Here is a 22,638-nt window from a genome sequence, read left to right on the forward strand (position 1 = left end):
TAGTAGTGTTACTTCTGATATGAAATAAAATTTGAGAGAGATGTAAAAAATAAATCTAGGTGTTATATATGTATATAAGACTGGTGGGATGCAAGTGCCCCAAAAGACATTCAATGAAAAACTTTCACCACCCAAAATAGATACATATTTATTGTAAAAAATTATTAACAATTTAGCTAGCATTTTTTTCAAAATTGTCTAAAACTAAATCGAAATTCCTCTACAGACACCGAAGGTATTAAATCTACATTCAAGACGTCAAAAAATAATCCGAAAGACTCGGTCAAAATAAGAACATCAATGAGTTAAAAAGCCGTCCTGCCATATTATGTAGCAATAGCACAAACAATTGTTCAACGGAATGTCAATAATTTTTGTGGTCAAGCAAATTAGTTTCTAGGAAAAAATTTGTGCGCGTACGTAGCGCTGCAAACGATATTATACCGAGGGTACAAGGGAGTTATATCCGCGGTATAAGTCCTTATAACCTCCCTGTGACCTTCTGTAACTTACCTGTAACCTACTAATAAATTCTTAATTTATAATAACAGAAGCGTGAAAGTTATTTTAGGTTATACGTAGATTACAAAAGGTTACAAGGGATTATACAACAGATATAACCCCTTACACCCTCGATATAACTTCAATATCGTACGCAGCGCTGCGTACGTCTATCACAGGCAAAATTTTTCCCCCACCACATAATTACATTAAAATAATACTCTACCAACCAATAATAAGATGAGACCAACTCCATACCAACTTCAATAAAATATATCAAAGCTTTTCACTGCCCAATAAAATATTTCAAGTAAAACTTCCCTACAATAATATCTGCCATTTACAAACATACCCAATAAGTCATGCATTTATACTTCTAACACCTAAATATTTATATTTACATAACGCCCAAAATTTTAACATCATATTAAAAAAACCACAATCATTATTTTTTCATAAGAAACACCTCATGAATAGATTTACGCACGAAGGTATCAAGGAAGAAAGATTTTGGGTGTTAGATACGTAAATACAAAAAAAATTTGTAATATGTATCATGTATGTAAACTTTCCAAAGAATTTTGATTGTTCTGTTGATCATGCAAATGGAAGACTCAGGCAAGAGCTGAGTTTTGTCAGCCACAAAACCAGGCCCCAGGATTAATCAACAGTCAATAAACCATCAGCACATTAACGTAAAATAAGTTCATAGTATAATAAAAAATCAGGGTTATACATTTTTTTTTCCCCACCAAATCATTTGATTCTATCCACCTTCATCTAAAGGATTCATTAAAACAAGCTACAAGCCAGCGATTCGTTTCTGGTTGAAAATGGCTCAATTATTGTACCATGTATATTACAATCTAATATGTTGCAGCACTAGTCTTAACCTCTTGATTTGTTAGGAATAACTAAAAGAATGATGAGATACCATTAATTCAAATATTGCATCTCATACCAGTTCTCCTTTTTTTTTTTTTATGATACAACTCCAGGCACCCTTTGTGTGAGGTTTGAACACTCCAGTTTCAGTAGGAATAACACCTTCAAAATTACAGAGGAGGGCAACAATATGGACATTTTCAAGAAGCCCTTCTTTCGCAACCGACACAACTCCCAACCGATTCCAAGTATGAAAAATAAATTAGAAATGTGATGAAGCGTTACAGGAATAGTTGGGGGAAAAAAGAACTACCTCTGCGAACCAGTTGAACCTAAATGATCAGCAGTATAAATCAATATGCACATCAGCTACAATCATAAATGGCTTGGCCTCCTTTTTCCAGAATCTGTTCTCATTTTCTTAACAGGCTTAGCCCACTGAACCTCCTTCAAACCTGGAGAAAAACCACCGCCGCTTACATCTGGATGAATCATATGAGGAGCCTCTCGCTGGAATGGAGTCCTTGCACTTCTGTTTGCCATTGGAGACCTGTTCTGATGAGTTGGGGGCAGGTGTGGTCCCATCCAACGAGGGGTGACTGGGGAAGAGGGGCCCACTCGCTGCTTATCTCTGTCATTCCTCCGTTTCTTGCAGATGACGAGATCCGCTGGGTGTGCAGGAGCGGCAAAGTCCTGCCTATCCTCTTGGAGGGTGGAGGCATGTCCACGAGCCTTGGTAGGGCTAGGGTTTGGCCGGGATTCCTCCATCTGAGAATGTCTTCTGCTTTGGTTCAACAATGTTGGCTTTGGCGATGGCGAAGCTCCGGTTGATGTAGAAGCGAAGAATGCAAGTGCACTTCGAGCTTCTCGGAAGTCGGACTCAGGAAAAGCGATCTTCATGATATCGAAGAATATGTCGTGAATCGTCACAGCTTCGGACTTCACCTGTACAGCGTTCAAACAAACATAATGTTGATTAAGGAAATCGCTGCAGTAAGGAAGCATCAAAGATGCCCATTTCCAGCATACGAGTTGATCAAACAGAGGGAAAACCAAAACACAAACTTATTAGATTCATTGAACTCCACATTTATTTCATAATTACAGATTAACTTTTACTCGAAGGGATTTATCGCATTTAACAAGTTGAAGTTAGCTTATCTGGTGATTAATTATGGAATATAAGAGCATGCTAGAATTCACAAATGCAGTGTAGAATAGTAGTATAAATAACAATGTTTAAGAATAAAAGAATCCCTGGGCGCACTAACAATGAGCATCTTGTCCCAAGCATTCAATGTTTTTATGCTTGCTATGACTTGCATCATGATTCGTTTGGTATATAATACACAGTGTTGAGTGTTAAAATAAGCTCATGCCCTAGAGCAAAAAATGTTAATGAGAATAAAAAAATAATTAACAAAGAGAACACCAATAAAAGAACACACGAGTTTATGTGATTTGATGAAATCTATTAATATACAAAGTTACAGACTTTCTGTGCGAGGTAAATATCCAAGTCCAAATTATACAAGATACAAATATCTATCCAGCCAACTAGATTACTCCCTTTATTTTACTGTATTATTTCTCCAAAATTGAGCAAATTCCACCACCGGTTATGCTCATAAAAGTAGAGAAAATTTTTCTCCGCCTATCTCAAAGAACCCATCAATCATCCCTTGCGAGGGTAGATGATTTCCCTTTTTAAATCTCTAGCTTCTATCACCTATGGCCCTTCAGCGCTCAAATGACAACCACCCAACAAAAAAATTTGTGTAAAGTAATTCCAAGTATAGCTATCCGTTAGAAATTACATTTGGAAAAAATTTATTCCTATTAGAAATTATGAGTATTAGATTTATCTCCTAATATAATTTTATTTCCCGGTAGAATTTATATTTATTTTCTTGGATTTGATTTATTTCCTTTCCTATTTTAGGTTTTTTATTTTATATTGTTTCTTTAATCTCCAAATAATTAATATACATTGATTAATTGGAGATATTAAGTGTTATATCTTTCATTTTCTGTTATTTCTTTTTCATTGTCTTTGCTATTATAGGATTCATCTAAGAATTATTTATGTCTCTTTTCATATCAATAAAAACATTCAGCATTATTCTGAATTTCAATATTTTAACAATGCCTTGAAAAAACCTAGAGACTTCGGCGGAGGAGATCTCCTGTAGTCGGAAACTTCCATATTGCCGACAAACTTTCCCTGCAGAGTCCTAGTCGCCAGAATTCTCTCCTTGCAGTTCTTTAGCCACCGGAGTTCTCACTGTTGCGATAAAAATTTTGGGTGTACTTCAAAACATCCAACTTCTATAGTCTTAACCATTGTTGGAATCCTACAAGTCAGGTAGCTCTCTCATGTTTCCGATCTCCGTCGTAGGTTTTTCTGGACATGGCTCCTTCCTGAAGGAGAACGACGACGATTCTGCGGACAATGCAACAACGAAAGTCGGTGAGGATGAATGTCGGATCTGTGGAGATGTCAACAATCTTCAGTCGGTGTTGCCTTCCTCTCTCTCGTCTTCAATTAAAAAGTTGGGGGTTACAGAAGATGACTACAAGTGGTTGACGTATCTCAAGGCTCCAGAGAAGGGATTTGCTATCGGCACAGGGATCAAGGGTGGTCTTGCACTTTACTCTAACTTGTTCGACTGAGGAGACAGCGTCTGTGTCACAAATGCGGCAGCACTGGTGAGCGCAGCGAAGGAGACATTAAGATATGGCTTATTTTTGGGGGCCTTTGCTAGAACTTTTCTTTCTGTGGATGAATTGATTACTGCTACTTGGGGGCACAAAAGAACTGTAGGATGGATAGCATTGCTTGCAGGTGTTGTGGCTGGTCCTTCAATACGCCTAACAAGATTGGAAACACAACATACCAGTTTGGTTGTTTATATATTGATTTGTGCTTCTGTTATGGCATCTAATTGTGGGATAAAAAGCCAACATTTTGGAAATATCTGTAAACCTTTTACTTGGTCAGATGGTGATGCATACCTTCGGTGTCTCTCCTCAACCCAAATCATATATGCTTACATTTTGAAGCTGGAAAACCTCTTGCTATAATATAAAGCTTTTCTTAATAAGCATGGTAGAAAAGCTGCTACTATTCTATAAGAACTTGCAACCAACGCACAAATTATGAACTTGGATGTGATAGAGAACCACTACAAATCTATTGGATCTGATCTAAAACTAAACCCAAACATGAAAGTACCTTGCTCACTTATTATGACAATCATTCCTGCAACAGGCCCTCCCCTGAGGCTTTTCCAGACAATAGGCCCTTCTCCAGAGCTTTTCCTTGCAGCAGACCCTTCTCCATCCAGATCATTTTACTGCAACTGGCTCCCCTTCGGAACTTTTTTCCTGCAGCACGCCTTCGTCCGGAACATTTTCCTGTAGCAGGCCCTCCGGAACTTTTTTCCTGTAGAAGGCCCTCCTTCAAAGCTCTTCACTGCAATAGACCCTCCTCTGGAGCATTTTCATGTTGTGGGTCTTCCTCCGGAGTTTTTTCCTAAAACAATACTACCTCAAGAGCTTTTCCTTTTTTCTTTTTGCAGATCATACCTTGCAACTTTTTCTGGAAGTTGTCAACTTCCCTCAATTTCCCCTGCAACATTACTTATAGGAGACTTCTGCATAACTATAGACATTGCAACAATTACAATCAAAGACAACTGCAGTCAATTAGAAGTCAGTTTTTCCTGTGGGTTGTCTACTCCCCTGCAATATTACATGTAGAAGCCTTTTGTCTACCATCAGACACAGCGAGAATTGCAGTAAAAAACAATCACAGTCAACTAGAAGTTAGCTTCTTCTGCAGATTGTCTACTTCCTTGCATACTCTCCTACAACATTACCTGTAGAAGACTTCCACTTATCTACAGACACTACAAGAACTGCAGTCAAAGACAACCATAGTACATGATGAAAACTTCATATTGTACTTCGAGGGATCTTCCTCGTTATTGTTTGATGTTTTCAAATCCAAGTTGAACATGATTTTCAACCATGTTTCAACTTTGACAGAGTGTTAAAAGTTATATTAGGAAATAATTTATTCTTGTTAGAAATGAGTATTAGATTTATTTACTAATATTAACTTTATTTCTCAGTATCATATAGATTTATTTTCTTAGATTAAATTTATTTATTTTCCTATTTTATGTTGCTTCTTTTATCTCCAAATAATTAATATGATATGATCAATTAGAGATATTAGGTGTTATATCTTTCATTTTCTATTTTTTTTATTGTCTTTCCTATTCTATGATTCATTTAAGGGTTTATTTATACCACCTTTCATATCAATAAAAATATTCCGCAGTATTCTGAATTTAAACACTACCAACTTCCAATCATTCCATTGAAAACTTTTCCGATCTTTGCCTCCATTGCTCTAAATCAAGCCAAATGAAGGGAAAAATAAATAAATGATGAACATATATTACCAAAAAATGCTTAGAGGGTTATAAACTTGTGCGAGTAAAATAGAGAGTTTTAGGTGGACGAGTAATATACTTCTTAAGGTTACAATAATGCGCAAAAAACACAGGAAATAAGTCAAATAGTAGGTTTTAAGTTTACAATCAAGATTGGTGAGAAAATTCTCTTCACATTTCAACCATCAGAATTAAAGAGAAAATTTCAGTATTGTGCCATAAGGGAGTCTCTTTGCATGACACTCCAACTCAATCATCCATAATAGTTAATGAGTTTTATAGTACTTCAGTTCATAAGCGGTATGCTTATCTTCATTTACCACCACCCCTGCCTTGTTACCTTGTTGCTCATTGATCCTCAAATATCATATTACCTATAATGCTCATTTATTCTCCAATAAATCCCAATTGATAAATACTTTTATCTCACATTGCACCTCCAGAATTACTTGCAATAGATTCAAGTTGGATGGTTGAAGTGGCGGAATGCATCAGGCCTGTTGTGTGATAAAAAAATACCGCTTAGACTTAAAAAGGAAAATTTTAATGTTTTATGGCGTATAATGTTGGCCTATAAAAGAGAAGCATAAAACTAAGTGAAGTGTTACTGAGATAAGAATGCTAAGGTGGATGAGTGACTTTACACTTAAAGACAAAATGTAAAACTAATAATATCCATGAAAGGGTTGGCGTGGCTCCAAAGACAAACAAAATTAAAGAAAGTCATCTTAGAATGGTTTGGTCACATTAAACGCAGACCATCTGATGATCCAGTTGGGAGAGTAAAAGTTTTAGATTCGAATTGTGTTAAGAAAGATAGAATTAGACCTAAAAGGGCATGGGCAGGTTGTATAAAAATCACCTTAATTTATTAGAATTAAATGAAAATATGAAACTCAATAGAACAGAATGGAGAAATGGATTCATGTAACCGACTTCACTTAGTGGGATAAAAGCTTGTTGTTGTTGTTGTGTCCTTGTTTCCACATACCATCACTATCATACTCTTGGCACATTCTATGTATCAATACAAAAGGTTAGATGTAGCATTCTTCAACAAGCTACTCGATTGAAATTAGGTTCTTCTTCAAGCCAAGAACATGCATTATATCACGAAAAATTCACATGGCCTCTTTACTAGCTTAGGTTTGCACAGTACAAACTCGCAAATATTTATGAGATCAACATTAGTAAGATAGATCTTGAAATCTACTACAAAATAATTAGATACAGAACTTTAATGTGAAGATGAATGAAAATAAACATTTGTCTGAGATCCAACACTCTACTAAACCATCCATAATAAGAATCAACACATAATAGAGCTCTTCACTTGCAACATTCACATATTCCTCCAAATAATTTGAACTTTATTCATCTTTTCCCCTATGGACAAACCCTTTTCACTTGGCAAACCTTATCACATTCCCAACATGAATTGTTATGAACTTTGGATTAGTTACTCTATCGAGATTTAGACCAACATCCATTGGTATCTCTTCTTTCACTTTAAATTTAAAACGATAGAAAATTCATCACCTAATACTTGATTTTGAATATCATTACTCAAGATCAGTTCATGAACATCACCAAGTGTCAGCTTTATATAGCACCAATACTTATTGAAAATTGTCATAATTCAAGCCCAACTTTATGGTAGTAATAATAACAAACTTAGGTAGAAACATTTTCATCAGAGTTGTTATCAACCAAAAATAATTGACTTAAACAATCAAATTAAGTGCATTAATTTAATACTGTAGAAGCATGTCATCAACCAACATGACTCATGAGATTTAAAGATTTTCTCATGAGCTAAATTCTTGTCATTAATTGATCGGCCCTCACTTTCCAATATCCCGAAGGCGTTACTCCTGCTTTTTTGAAAGAACTCCGAAGTGCTGAGCATCGATAATCACGAGAATGAGAAAAATAATCTTCAAAAAGAATAAAAACAAAAGAACATAAAAATTACATGGTCAATTGAGATCAACCTTCATTCACCACTTCACAAAAATACAAATATCTACTAGTCCAAAGATGAATAATAGAAACAGATATTTGTTCCTCCAAATATTTATCTTATTTTTATCTCATCAAAATTATTCTCTCTTACTCTCATTTCAAACTTTAGCAAGAAAGCTTCACAGTCTATGCTCACCGGAGATGGAGAAAAAAATAAGTTGCTCCTATATCAACTACCTTGTCAGTCGCCAACCCTTATCATGTCACCAAGTTTCGATTTTGAAGGGAAAGTGTCACTTCAAGCCCTTCAATGTTGTTTTTCTACTACCCAACAAAGAAATCATTGTGCAAAACATCGGCTAAACTAAATATCTTCCAATCATACCAACAACCATTTCTATGACCCTTCCCTTTATAGATAATCAATGAAGAAAGGATGTATTTTTAACAACAAGCTATCAACTCCTTGTATAATGCTTATAGGTGGTCAATAACAATCTTCTAGAAGTAAGGTAGACGGTATCAAGTGGCAGGTAACATGTTTGTAAAATTTAGGACAATCTTATAAGAATTCTTGAGAAAAAACACAAAACAAAACCCATGTTCATTGACAATGCAATAATTTTTTGTGAAAATTGTCTCTATAGCAAAATGAGCTTTATTCAATGCTGCAAGCATTTAATAAAAATATTGTTAGAAAATGATTCAAAATATTTATGCTTTGAAACTCCATTGCTTCTCTTCTGTCAATGTTTTATATGCCAATAGCAGCTTCATGGTGCGTTTATGCGGCCAAATGCTTAAAGCCTATCATGCAACTATGGTATGGAAATCTAATGAGATCATTATTAGTCTTTTAATTTTTTTTTATTATTATATTTAACTTTTGACCCAAAAGAATGATATAGATTTATTGCATTCAAATTTATCATTATAGGCCTTTCATATAACTTCATAACGCTCTTACAGATTTAAATCTCTTCGTAAATTACTACATAAATTGTTAGGAAGAAAAAGAGATGCATGTTTTTGCAATATGAGATTTATGTCAAATCAATGATAAGAGCGACTCAAGGGCTTTAACTAAACAAAAAGAATATTTATTATCATAACAAGGATAGATCATATTAGCCATAACAACATAAGATTTTTTTCTTCGTGACGAAATGATCAAAAGTTTTATCAGTATGGATTTTTTTTTTTTAATTTTGCAAACATTGTACAAGCCTGGATTAATAAGCCCTTTCCCAAGAATATTGGCATTTTTATTTTGTCAATAGTTTTAAGTTCATCCAAGTCTATTTTACAAAACTCTATTGCCAAATTCTTACATTTTTTATTTTGCTTCTCATTTTTAAGTTTCTATATTTAAAACTCTTATTTGAAAGTAGAGTTTTAACAATTCTTCATTTTTTCCCTTCTCATCCAACAAAGCTAAAAGCCCTTATGGGCGTACACCTGTAAGCCTATAATTCTTGAGGGTGCTTGCTTTCCTTTCTATTTCTTTCATTACCATTGAGCTTGATTTAATATAATCTAATTCTTTTAAAAAAATAAAATTTCAAGTCTGGAGGTAAATTTGAATGCATTCAAAAAGATTTTGAGCCGATTCAAAATTGATTAGATTTCAAGCCAATTCAAAGCTCAAGTTCTGTCCCAGTAATTGATTTCAATTAGGGTGGAGCTCAACTAACTCAAACCCAACCCAGTATCATCCTCTACTTAAGCATAGTAATTTTTACTTCTTAATATAGTTTCTAATAAAATAAAACCAAAACAAACAAAAAGTAATCTAATTTGAATGTTCATCACAATTTATATCAATATTTTTCATTTAGTGGAATTACCCACCATTGATTCTCTTCATATAATGTCCTTGAAGCTTTCTAGAAAAACCAGCAACATATCCTATGATTAGTTGGGCTTTTATACTGGTTTCAGCATCCAAAAATAATAGCAATGCTGGGGGAATGCCTCCCATGGAACCACTACAATCCAATACAAGTTTAAAATAAAGATAAACGCTGCCATTGCCAATTTCCTATTCACTTTCTTGGTACACTTTGGAACAAGAGAACTATTAGGTCGAATAACCTCATTTGTCAGAGCATTTTGGTTCTTCCGAGTAAAAAGAAGAATCAGAAAAGCAGATGAAAACAACCATACTAATTGGATTTTCAAAATCCACAACCAAAGTGGAGGCTTAATTTCCGGACCAAAATACGATTTCAAGAAAAAGGAGGCCAAACAATAATATATAAGGTGAATTAGTAGCAGCAATGTACCATATTTGCATACTGACAAAAAAGTTTGAAATCACATCTCCAAGGCAGGTCTGAATAAGAAAAGAATACCTCATGAGAGTAGTTGCAATACTGAACAATACTTTTCAACATCAATTGCACATCTGCTATGAAATCCGCCACACCATTGTACTCTGCATTGTCCACCTTCAGTTCAATTTTTTGTAGGTCTAGGAGAGAACTAGTCCTTCCCATAAGACTCTTTACGCCATAATTGTCATTCCTCTTCAAAAAATTCCATAGGACAGGGAAAACTTGACTGCCATCTTTATCTACTCTCCTATGAAGCTTGCTGATCACATTTTTGCACTGCATTGGAAAGCTAAAAATTAGCTACACTACAGAGATTACATAAAACAAGATAAATTCATCCATCGAGATAAGTGAAATGCAGAACATTAATATATACTACTGCCAGTCTTATGTTTGAGAGTCAAGCATGGATGATTATAGTGACAAGATTTCCCATTGCCTGCAAAGAAATATAATGCGTTATGTGAGTAGAATAAAATTCCACCAGAGAGAACTCCAATTTATCGGCCCAATTGTTCATCTTCATGGCGAGGCAAATACAATACTGATTTGTTGACTGGCTGTTCTTATTATCAAAACAAAATGAGTCATCTGCAAAGAACGCATTCTATAAGGGGAAAATCAACGCAGCAAAAGGATTTAACTATGCTGGCATGCCATAACCAGATTCTCCGTGCTATTAAGAGAGTACTTCCACTGTTATTTCAATGCTCTGAGAATAATCAACGATTTAAAATGAAATATAGAAAAGAATAAGTGACTGGAACTTGCTTTTTTCATTCCCATAATAGGTACTTGCACACAGAACTACCTAGAAAATAATTGGAAACCGGTGAGAGGAGAGGGCAATTCTTAGCACTCTCCTTCAAAATGTTAAGCATATGCAAACCCTTTTTTAATTAAGCACATAAATCCATTGCATAAAATTTTCCTTATTTAGCGCACATGAATTTGTGGCTCCTTACGTTCTTTATTTAGCAATCATAAGACTTTCAAAAAAAAAAAACATAAATGCAAACAGTAGTTTAATTCATGTTGCAAGAGAATAGCTACTGAAATACGCAAATTTACAACACTGAGTTTCAGCAGTTCCATCCACTACTCCCACTTGTGATTTATATTGCATCAACCAGGGACAAAGTTGAAAATGTATTTTACTAATTCAGCGCATTCACGTTCACCCAAGCCACGCCGCTATCCATTCAGATTTGTAGGTTTTGGAATAATTTAAAAAAAAAACTATAATTATGCTTTCACTGGTACAACAAACTGATCTCACGAGCATTGTAGAAATTGAGCAAAAAAATGGCATATGATGTAGCTAAAGTCATGGATGGGAAGCAAAAAAGACATTGAGCTACGATGTGTTGACCAACACCTATTATGAAATAAAGGACTAGCATGGACCTTACACTTGGAATGCAAGGACCACAACCAACCATGACAACCACACCCATCAACAACAAATATAAAGCATGGCAAATGTTTCACTCAATTTGCACTTTCAGACATGAAAATACAAACACAAACAAGGTCTCACAATAGTAGAAATTGAGTCCTTATATCAAAATCTAAAAAGCCTAATATTTCTTAAACTCTAAATAACAATGGCATAGAACTGAAGATGCAGGAAAATTGGATATACAAGTTTTCATTGAAACATATAAATTACATATAACATAGGTGCATGTGATAATACTTGAGTTAAAAAAGCTACATATAATTAAACCAATAACAATTAAGTATAGTATGGAGAGTTCGAGCTTATATTATTAGTAAAGAAATCGATAAAGGCGCACCATAAGAGAGATGAGTGCTGGGGCGAGGAGGGAAAGGTAAGAAAGTTGACTGCAAAAAAAGCAAGAAATGTTCACAATAGATTTTAAAAAATACGATCATATCCAATTGCTAATATGTGCCACATGTAATTTAAGTTGGTGATATCCTTTCTTTTTACACTAAAAGATAAACTAACTCCTTAGCATTCAGCCTAGTTTCAATTTTTCAGGATTGAATAATGATAATAACATTATATACTTTGCTTGTGTTGAACTAAATTTGAACATAGCCACTATTGCTTCCAACTTTCATCTGTAAGCAAATCAGGCCATCAAATCAGTATAAACATTTTTTATATACATCAGTACAAACATAATGCTTACTAAATGATGTGAAAAAATTGGTTAAACTTCATAACAAGAGAGCCCCCATGCACAATAAAGAACTCCGAAAATCTTAAATGTAAAAAAAATAAAAAAATAAAAAACTTGTGTATATTTCAACAAAATCAAATTTAATGGAAGAATTTTTTTGAGGGTTGAATAATCTTTAATTTATCTATTTCATTTCATGACCAGTTTCTTAGTGGTGTTTGTTTCAATTATAGTTAGGGCTTCAAGTTGATCATCTAGGATAAAATAATGAAAAAAATTGACAATTTAAAGAGAGGTGTCCTATTCTGTATTGATTATACTTGAGATATCAATACATTATGGACACTTCTGATGCATGCCAAGAATTATCTTTGGATGTATATTATTATTACTGGCTTAAACCAGAACCTTTTTTTTTTCTCTAACATCTTAACATCTCGAACTTGTTATAGACAATGCTTTGACACTAAATGCATCTCATCAAGTCATAAAAACTAGTTGTACAAGTACTAAATACCTCACAACCACTTCCTACACAAACCACAGACCTTGATATGGTAATGTGCTGACTAATACATTCGTAGAACCAAAAAAGAAACGTTTAAATTTTAGATTCACCCGTCACTTTTATTTGCAAAAAAGTTTAAACTTTAAACAAGTTTTATTGAGAGTTTCAAAGATACTGTTTAAACTTTTGACACTAAATGCATCTCAACACGTCATAAACACTAGTACAATTACTACATACCTCACAAACACTTTCTACACAAACCACAGAAGTTGATATGGTAATGTGTTGACTAATACATTCGTAGAACCAAAAAACAAATGTTTAAGTTTAGATTCACCCGTCACATTTATTTGCAAAAAAGTTTAAACTTTAAACATGTTTTATTGATAGTTTCAAAGATACTGTTTAAACTTCAATTCTTTATATCCAATTATGAAAAAAAAAAAAACTCATTGTTTTAAGCATCACCCTCACTTCATCTCTCCCAACATGTTTTATAGAGAAGTTTCAATGCATATTATTTAAATGTTAACAACTGTTGTCCATTTTCAGAATAAAATAATAACATTTTTTAAAGCATTTAAGTCCTGCAATTCGGAAAAAAAAAAAACTTCATGGGGAAGAGCTATGGGACATCTGTTATAAATTTGCATCATTCATTTTGTACCTCACTCCGTCCTGCTTTCTTTGCATATTGTTTAAATTTTAATTGTTAATAACCAATTATGAACATAAACAATCTTGTTGGTTTAATCATTCAAGTCCTGAAATTTCAAACAAACAAAACGCTGCATAGGGAAGAAACAAAATAGCATGTTATTATTTTGCATCATCAATTTTGTGACTGTCCATATTCAGCTTTCTTTGCAAAGACGACTTCACCACAAATAAAGAAATGAATTCTTTAAAAATTCAAAAAAACACATGCTTCCGTTCATTTAAAAATTTATTTGTTGTGTTAGAACTGGATTTTGGATAAATTGTTGACTTCTAGTACTATAGCTAAGTACAAAAAGAAGAACCTCATATTTTCATTGCATCTATGTATTCCAAAATACAAGTTCAATAAAATCCTACAATGAAATAAGATTTACCTTCCTCTGAGTACTCTCTGGCATTTTGGAGCCCACGAAGTTTTGGCTGGCAATGCTAACAGCCCTCTCATTCCAACTTCCCCGGGAATGTTCAGCTGCATCCTCGGCAGGTCCAGAAGGACCAGAACCATAAGCTGACTTACCAGAATTTTCTTTTGTAACTGAAATAGCTTTTCTTGATGGTAAATTCCGTCTCTTCTTATATGAAGAAGAGCTCACATCCATCCTATCTAAAACCGGTTCAGAGAACATATCAACGTCTTGTTCAGTCCTTAACTGTAAATCACAATCATGATTCCTCTGCAAGAACAATTGCGACCCATGCTCTAAAAAATTCCTATTATTATTGGATTTCTCTACAAGTTTTTCAACATTATATCTTGGGTGAATCCGAATACTGCGCCTCCGTTTAAATTTTGGTTGAAGAACCTGTTCTTCTTCACCCTCTTCGCGGTCATGAGCCCAACTTCCTGATTGTTGAAGATCCATTTGAGAATCCCCTGACACAGCAATTTCTCCTTCTTCCAGCTCATCTGGCTAAAATGTTATAAAGGTAATTACATGTTTTAGAACTGATTGTAAAAGGATAAATTAAAAGGCAAACCACATGATTAGGACAGAAACATTTTCAACATACCGTACTTTTTGAAGAAGTGCATTTCCTAGATTCTAATGCAGAAAGTGATCCAAACTTTTGAGATGAAAAAGGCGTAACAGGTTGTGTGAGCTTTCTACTTCCAGAAGAAGAGCCCGTGGATCCTGCTTCTTCAGGCAAATGAATACTTCTGCGACGCTCCATTATCTGGGAGGAATTGTAAATACTATCATCGAAAATCAATCCTTCTTCATCTGATTGGTCCTTGTTACCTGGAGGCACATTAATTGCACCATTAAGCTCTTCTTCTTCAAGTTCCCCAATTTCTTCATCTCCATCTCCCTCTCCCTCTCCCTCTCCCTCACCCTCTCCCTCACCTAACAAATCTTCTGAGCTAGCGTCAAAATCTTCACCATCTTCATCATCAAATTCCGCATAAATGGAAAAATTTTTGGTATTTGATGAACCTCTTAGACGGCCCCTTCTCTCAGATCTATTTAGGGATGAACCAAAAAATATCTCAGTGTGATCCATATGAATATTGCTTTCCAGCATGTTCTTTGATGGCTTCTTAGATAAACTAGCAGTAACAGCATTTAACTCCTTAGTGGCAGCACAAAGCCACTTTGGAACTTCACTATATTTTACCATATCCCCCGTCCAATCAAATTCTTCATCCATTTGATCAAAAAGCTCAACCTCTTCTTCAGTACGTGCAATCATCCGATTCACCTCTTGAAGCGAGGGAACATCATGCACAGTTTCTTGGTATCTTTCTTCATCGTGTAACAATGTCTCTAAAGTCATTCTACGTTCTTCATGTGTTGTTCTCTGATCAAAACGACCAGCATTTATGACCTCATCTGCCATATCAATCTTATACTGCTGAATATTGTTCCGAATAAGACTCTCAATAGAGCCAATATATCTATCTTCACCAGCTAGTTCATCATCTAAATCTCCCCCACCACCAATCCTTATCTCATCTTCTCTTTGAAAGCTCGTTATTTTGTCAACAACAGCTTCCATATATATAACTTTAACCTCTCTCTTCTGCCCAATACGATGAGCCCTAGCAACTGCCTGTTCCTCATTTTGTGGATTTGGATCTGGATCATATATTACAACCGTGTCTGCACTTTGGAGATTTAGACCCCGCCCAGCAGCACGAATACTTAACAAAAAGATGAAACAGTCAGATTTAGGACTGTTGAAGTCCACAATTGCAGCCTCCCGATCCTCTAGGCTTGTTGTACCATCAATCCTTCTATAGATAAGATTGCGCCATTGCAAGTATTCCTCTATTATATCAAGTAGTTTTGTCATAGTGCTAAAAAGAAGGACACGGTGGCCAGACCTGTGAAGTTTTAGGAGAATTCTATCGAGAATCCAAAGTTTACCGCAAGACCTCACAATAAAGTCCTTGGAATAGTCGTAATAGGGATAGTTAAGAAGAGGATGATTACAAACTTTGCGCAGTTCCATGCATTTATTTTTAAGACTTTTATACATCTTGATCTGGTACATTGGGTTCCTCTGAGCTCTGTGCAGCTCATCCTCAGGGTTGACTCGAATGGTACCGGTGGACTTAATCCAATCATATATGGCACTTTGCATGGCTGACATTCGGTATCTCAACACGATGGACACCTGCAAACATATGAGATAATTACTTTAGACAAATCTACACTAATATTAAAAGAAGTTTCTCTCATAACATTCTTTTTATGAAAACAGAATGAATTCATTTTAAAAAAAAATTTAAGACATTAACATTAATTGCCCTATAAAAGTCAACATAACTCATTCAAGTAGCTACTTAATTTGTCATCTTAAGCTCTTGTGTGTATTTCATTTGCATTTCTTTGATTTATTAAAAAAAAAGTACAATCTTCATTTGAAATTACAAATTCAACATATGTCAATAATTTTATGCAAAAATAATACAAAAAAATCCAACTATCATTTTTTTCTAAATTAACTTCTAAATAATTTATACACTATCTATTCGTTATTCGTGACTATGTTTCCAGTTTTTTTTTTTTTTAAATTAACATTTTGTGAGAAAAAACAAACTCCATAGAATTTGTCTCCATCTAATTCCGCTACCATCAGTGCTCCACTAAGCCAGCGGTCCTCCACCAACCTTAGGCCTTTCATGCCCACCTTAGTGACCGATGGGATTATTAGTGTCATCCCATCAATACCTAAACACCAGTAATTATTCTATAATTATAATTCTATCATTTTATCAATCCATAAACTACTATAAATATTATTCCTTAATTTTATGTAATTCAAATTAAAAGTTCTCCTAAGATTATAAATATACTAAATAAATATTGAATTAAAACAATCAATCAATTCTTTTCAATTCTTGTCTTGGTCTTAAAGACTTTAGCTTTTCTCTTAGCATTTTTATAAGCCACCGTCATCACCGCCGAACTTGCATGACTTTATCATTGCATGTTTTCTTTCATTCCTCCTAATTTTTTATATATAAGACTTCATTATTGTAGCCTTATTGATTTTCTTTTTTTAATAACCAATTACTACAATATTTTTCCTTCCCGTGAATCAAGAAAATATGATGTTCCTTTAGTTTTAGGTTAATTAGAAACTTAAAGGCCAATACATGAGAAGTACAAAAAAATTCAATCAGCATATCATTTAAATGGAAAAAATTACTGTTAAGCAGCAAAAATTTATATGCATCTTCTTGAGGGGAAGAGAAAAAATGGGCATTTACTTGGCAACGAATCTCAACAAGCCAATCGAATATTCAATTGTTGGGATAGATAGAAGTCACCGGTGATGTCCAAGTTATTAAACTCCACGATTAGTAAGATAAGTGACACCAACATGTTCCTATTTAGCAAAAGAAAAAACTTGGGGTACAATAAATCAAGCGCATTCTAAAGTATGTAATGCAACCATAACCTATGATATCAAACTAAGATCTCTGCCGCAAAACATGGAGGATGATCGATCATAAAATATTTCAGTTTCCTATAGAGCCACGGCAAGAGATAAATCACCATTAATGCATCCAAATGGAATGCAGTAAAAATGCTGCTTATTAAAAAAAAGATCAGATTTATGATTTATCGCTAGATGAAAACTTGTCCTTGACGCTATAATAGTATAACTTCTTGGAAAGAATGATTTCCCTTCCATAAATGTAGTTTTTGCCACAATTTAAACAAAAGTAGAGAGAAGGGGGGTTATACTTGCCAATGACCCCTAAAAGAGATTAGACTCTAATGACAAGGGAGTTCAACAAAAGGTTTTACTCGAATGACAAAAGAAGACAACCTCAAGCACCCTATTTCAAAACTCTCCTCTCCTAAGGAGCACAAGCAACTATACCCAACAAAGAAGTTCGATAGAGATTTATTATGGTGCATATACTATAAAAAGGCTTAATCTAAATATAAAAATAATAATAAAAAAAAAAGATGTTTGAAGATTTATGATCAGCCACAAAGCAGAAGCTAGATGGCACTAGGAGGACAAAGAAAAGAACACGGATATGCATATGTAACACTTGTGAAGGAAACACAATAATAATAATAATAATAATAACCAATAAATCCATGAAGTTTCGGAAAAAAAAAAAAAAATAGTTGGAAATTTTCAACAATATAACTAGTAAAGACTACTATGGAAGATATTTATTCTTTTGCATTCTCACATACTACCCATCTTCTCATTTTTTTAAAATGTCAAAGATGTCAAATTTTAGCTCCTGAATTATCAATTTAGGAGCTACATATTACATAACCAACTCTTGACAAAATTTATTTCATCTACTCCCAGATTTAGCATAATAATAATAATCATAATTATAATAATTATTATCAATGGGTCTTCAGAAACTATTGCTAGTCAAAGAGATATTCTATTAAACAAATTCCTCACATTTCAAAATATCATTCACGTACCAAATTATTCATAAACTTTGGTATCCATCTAAAAGTTCGCTACATGTTACAATTTTAAATTTTACAATTCATATTCTGCATTTTTGGAACAGAGAATGAGGGGAGTGATTGGGCTTACTAAATAAAGAAATGGTGTTTACACCCTTGAGAAATACAGTGACCAAAGAAGTTCCAAACTACCTAATATTAATTTTCCGTCAGAAACTTTTAAATCCAATGATAAAAAGATATGGATCCAACATCTACAGCTTGGACATCCTTCTTATTCTCAAAACTATATTTCCTTTATTATAAAAAAAATATTAATGTTAAAATGTTTCACTGGGATACTTAAGAAAATTAATTGCTGTTAAAGCTTTTCAAAAATCACCACAAGTATTCAGTACTCTTTTCTCATTTATAGTAACATCTAGGGACCATTCTCCACACCTAACATATCTGGGGCTCAATAATTTAGCCCTTCATTGATGACCGCAACTGTGTATTATAACTTTCTACAAAAAATTAAAAGTGATGAAAGTATAATCTTCCCCGCCCTTTTTCATAAAAAAAATCAATTTGTTGCTAAAATTAAAAGAATAAGATTACACAAGCCAAAAACTTTCTAATCATTCTCTCCTCATATTTCCATGAAAAAAAACATAAAAGTCCTCTTGTGTATACAAAAAGATTTAAATAATAATATTGTTGGAAAATTGTCTTAATGACCGCTCGCATCCTGTAAACCGATTGTCAACAACGGTTTGGATTATAGGGTCATACCCAATGTTTAGCCAAATAATTTCCTCACTTCAACACCTCGAATAACCTTATTCTCAAGATAATTGGAAGTGTTATCTTTGTCCATTCATATGATGAATAAAGAAATATTTCATCCCAAAGCAACTAAATGTATTTTTATTGTCTACCCTTCCACTCAAAAACAATACAAACATTAGCATCCCCTCACGCAAAAAGTGCATGAATTGGTTGATGAAAACTTTTCATAAAGAGGATTTATACTTTGCTACTAACAACTTTAATGAAAAAATATCCTTCACAAATGAATTTTTCTCTAAGGTTGCCCATCCTTACCCCTAAATCAAGGAAAAAATTCTCCTTTAGAACTAGACACTCGTAAAAAAATAAAGCTTGCATCAAGACCACCTTCTACTCAGCCATTACAGGTTTACTCAAGATGAAATGTATCTCAATGATGCAAGCCTAATCAACAAAATCAACCTATAGCACTGAACTCGTTGAATGAACCATTAAGACTAGAAATAAATTTATTTCAATAAAACATCTCATATATTTTATATCATACAAAAAATTTTACCTTCGTTATCAATCCTTTCATATTAGCCTTCAAACTATTGTATCCCTAAAATCATCCCCAAGCCATTAAATAATGAAAATTAAAAAAATGATGTGAGAGAAGATATAAAAGCTGTTCAAAGGAACAAAACTAGCATTTGGTGACACTAACAAAAGAAAAATAACTAGAAAAATATATAAAGATCTCTACTAAAAAGTACAATGCCAAAAGGCTTGATTAGCATAAGACATTAGTTCTTATTGCACTCATTATATGCTTTTTAAAATTCGTATATATTTTCAAGCAAAAAATAGAAATGAATTTTAATGTAGTTCACATTCATTTTTTGTGTTTATAATATATTTGATGATTTGTAAAGTAAAGAGAAATTGCATACCTTGCGGGGAAGAGAACCTTCCACATCTTCGACACGACGTCTTAGCATAAACGGTTCCAGAATTTGATGCAGTCGGTGAATAATGATCACCTTTTTCTCAGTTTCAAGCCAATCATCCTCCTCGCTGTTTTGTGAAGGACCATCCCTCTGAAAGGGCTTAGAAAACCAATCATGAAATGCTTTCCGGTTATCAAACACTTCTGGGAGAAGTAAATTAAGGAGGGACCACAATTCCTTCAAATCATTCTGCAGAAAGAAAAACATAATCTAATTAGTTACACAACACAACCAAACAAAACATCAAATAGCAAGCATCGTATCTATATTATTAAACAGTTCCAATTATTAAATCCTAATCAACCTTGGTAACAGCACTAATTCATAAAAGCACACAATAAAATTGGGTTGGTCAATGAACATAAACCAGTGAAAAAACACCAAATCATATAAAAGACAACAAAACTCAAGCAAGCAAAGAGCATTAATTTAAAGTTTAAATCAAAATGCATCCAAGAGGCCCTAAGTTGCACCTGCAAAGGAGTTCCAGTGAGAAGCAAACGTCTCTGGCAACGATACCTATCAAGATCACGGGCAAGAACAGATTCTCTATCCTTCATGCGTTGAGCCTCATCGATGATGATGTACTTCCAATTAATTTTAGAGAGTTTTGAGCGATCATACATGATAAATTCATATGTTGTAACAAGCACGTTAAATTTAACAGACAAAACTTCCTGTCCATAAAGACAAATAAGATCAGTATTAGTGGCCATTATGAAGCTAAAAAATAAAAAATTAAAAATTAAAAAAGCTAATACTACTATCAGAAATATGATGTAGATCACTAGCTAACTTTTGCATCTCGGTAAGCTCAAATGTTATTTTAAAACATACCATTCCAAAGTTTCTGCACACATTGTGCATTAATTTATTTTCACTGTGCTATTCTCCAAATTATAGCAAGATTTAAACCCTAGATCTAAGCCTCTGAATTACTAGAGCTTGGCATCATGAAAAGGCAAAGCGTTCCAAGATTCTGGATAAAATTCTTATCATTGAAACCAAATAAACAAGTTAAGTGTCAACTCAAGACAGAGACCCATATCTGAATAGACTGAGGAGCAAGTTTCTGACATTGATAGATATTTGCACCTAAATAAATGCCGCGTGTAAAATAAAGAGCATTGTGAGAATTATAGAACAAATTTCCATGCAAACACTGCTCACTACAGCAATTCATCTGAGAAAACATGTATAAAAATCCATTGGCGTCCAAAGTTTAATGCGATAGAACCTAAAAGATTAATTTAGACAGAACAACTTATTTGAAATATTTATTTTCAAACTAGTTATTAAATTTAAAATTTGATTGTTGAAGGAAATTTCTTTGTCCCCCGGTCCCCCTCATTCACACCAATCTCATGCAGAAGCATTGATTTGGTCTCTAGTAACTCCATGAAAGTAAATTCTTGCTCAATTTTTTTAAGATTGACTATGCTAATTATGATACCTAGAGTTGACATGGAAAGGATCATTGTAATTTTATGAGGGGGATAATATACTTCTTCACCTTTAATTTCATATCATATTATTATAATATAAATGGACGGATTACTCACAAATTTAAAAAATCATAAATCGGCCATACTCTAATAAAAAAATAATAAACAATACTAAAAATAAAATCTTCCTATATAATTTCAAAACCCCATCTCAAAGTTGGAGCATAGATATCTATCATGCCCAACTTGCTTACAAAGAGCTAAAAATTAGGCTAGAACAATCATTTTCTAAAAATATCCACCATTCGTTGAGCAATAGGGATAAATGACATGCAAATAGCTCCACAATCAATCTTCTCTTTATCAAACGTCTATTAATCCCCACATGCTTTGTGCAATCATATTGCACAGAATTTTCTGCAATGCGTATGGCCGTTTTATTATAAAAGTACAACTTCATTGGCATGTCTATCGGAATTTGTAGCTCTTCAAGGATTAGCTTCAGTCATAACATGTCACATACTCCATTAGCTATAGCCTCGACACAACTCCTTGCCAACATATCATATTTCTTACTTCACCATGTAACCAGATTTCCCCATTCATAAGCACAGTATTCAAAAGTTATCCCTTGTCAACAACTGAGCCTGCCCAATCTGCATCGGTTTATGCCTCTATATTATGTTATGTGGTCTTCTGAAGGAGTAAACCCTTACCTAGTATACTTTTTAGGTATCTAAAAATCTTGTTAACTGCTTCGAGATGTTTCTCAGAAGGTGAATGCATAAACTGGCTTAGCAAACTTAAAGCAAAGGCAATATACGGCCGCGTACGTGGTAAGTATATCAAGTATTCCACCAACTTTTGATATTGAGTTGTATTCACTAGGTCACCTTCCTTTTCATCTCCGGGCTTTTGATTGGATCAATCGGAGTGACTGCAACATATAAACACTCATCGCAGTTTCTTCTAGAAGGTCAAGAATATACGTCCAT

General features: G+C 33.9%; 1 protein-coding gene across 2 annotated transcripts in view; it reads right to left on the minus strand.

Annotated features, from left to right (window-relative positions):
• Positions 1 to 1,321: 1,321 nt before the first annotated feature.
• LOC110020735 (ATP-dependent helicase BRM-like) overlaps positions 1,322 to 22,638 on the minus strand; it is a 37,608-nt gene continuing 16,291 nt past the window's right edge. For both annotated transcript variants that reach the window (XM_020718931.1, XM_020718932.1), the window contains exons 9-14: positions 20,672 to 20,875; positions 20,142 to 20,387; positions 14,546 to 16,153; positions 13,909 to 14,445; positions 10,169 to 10,426; positions 1,322 to 2,331 (exon numbers count right to left, since the gene is read on the minus strand). In XM_020718931.1, coding sequence (XP_020574590.1) covers positions 1,762 to 2,331; positions 10,169 to 10,426; positions 13,909 to 14,445; positions 14,546 to 16,153; positions 20,142 to 20,387; positions 20,672 to 20,875 — 3,423 coding nt within the window. In that variant the 3' untranslated portion in view covers positions 1,322 to 1,761. The remainder of the gene's footprint in view (positions 2,332 to 10,168; positions 10,427 to 13,908; positions 14,446 to 14,545; positions 16,154 to 20,141; positions 20,388 to 20,671; positions 20,876 to 22,638) is intronic.

The sequence above is a fragment of the Phalaenopsis equestris genome, unplaced genomic scaffold (genome assembly GCF_001263595.1).
Source record: "Phalaenopsis equestris unplaced genomic scaffold, ASM126359v1 Scaffold000107, whole genome shotgun sequence".
NCBI classification, from domain to species: domain Eukaryota; kingdom Viridiplantae; phylum Streptophyta; class Magnoliopsida; order Asparagales; family Orchidaceae; genus Phalaenopsis; species Phalaenopsis equestris.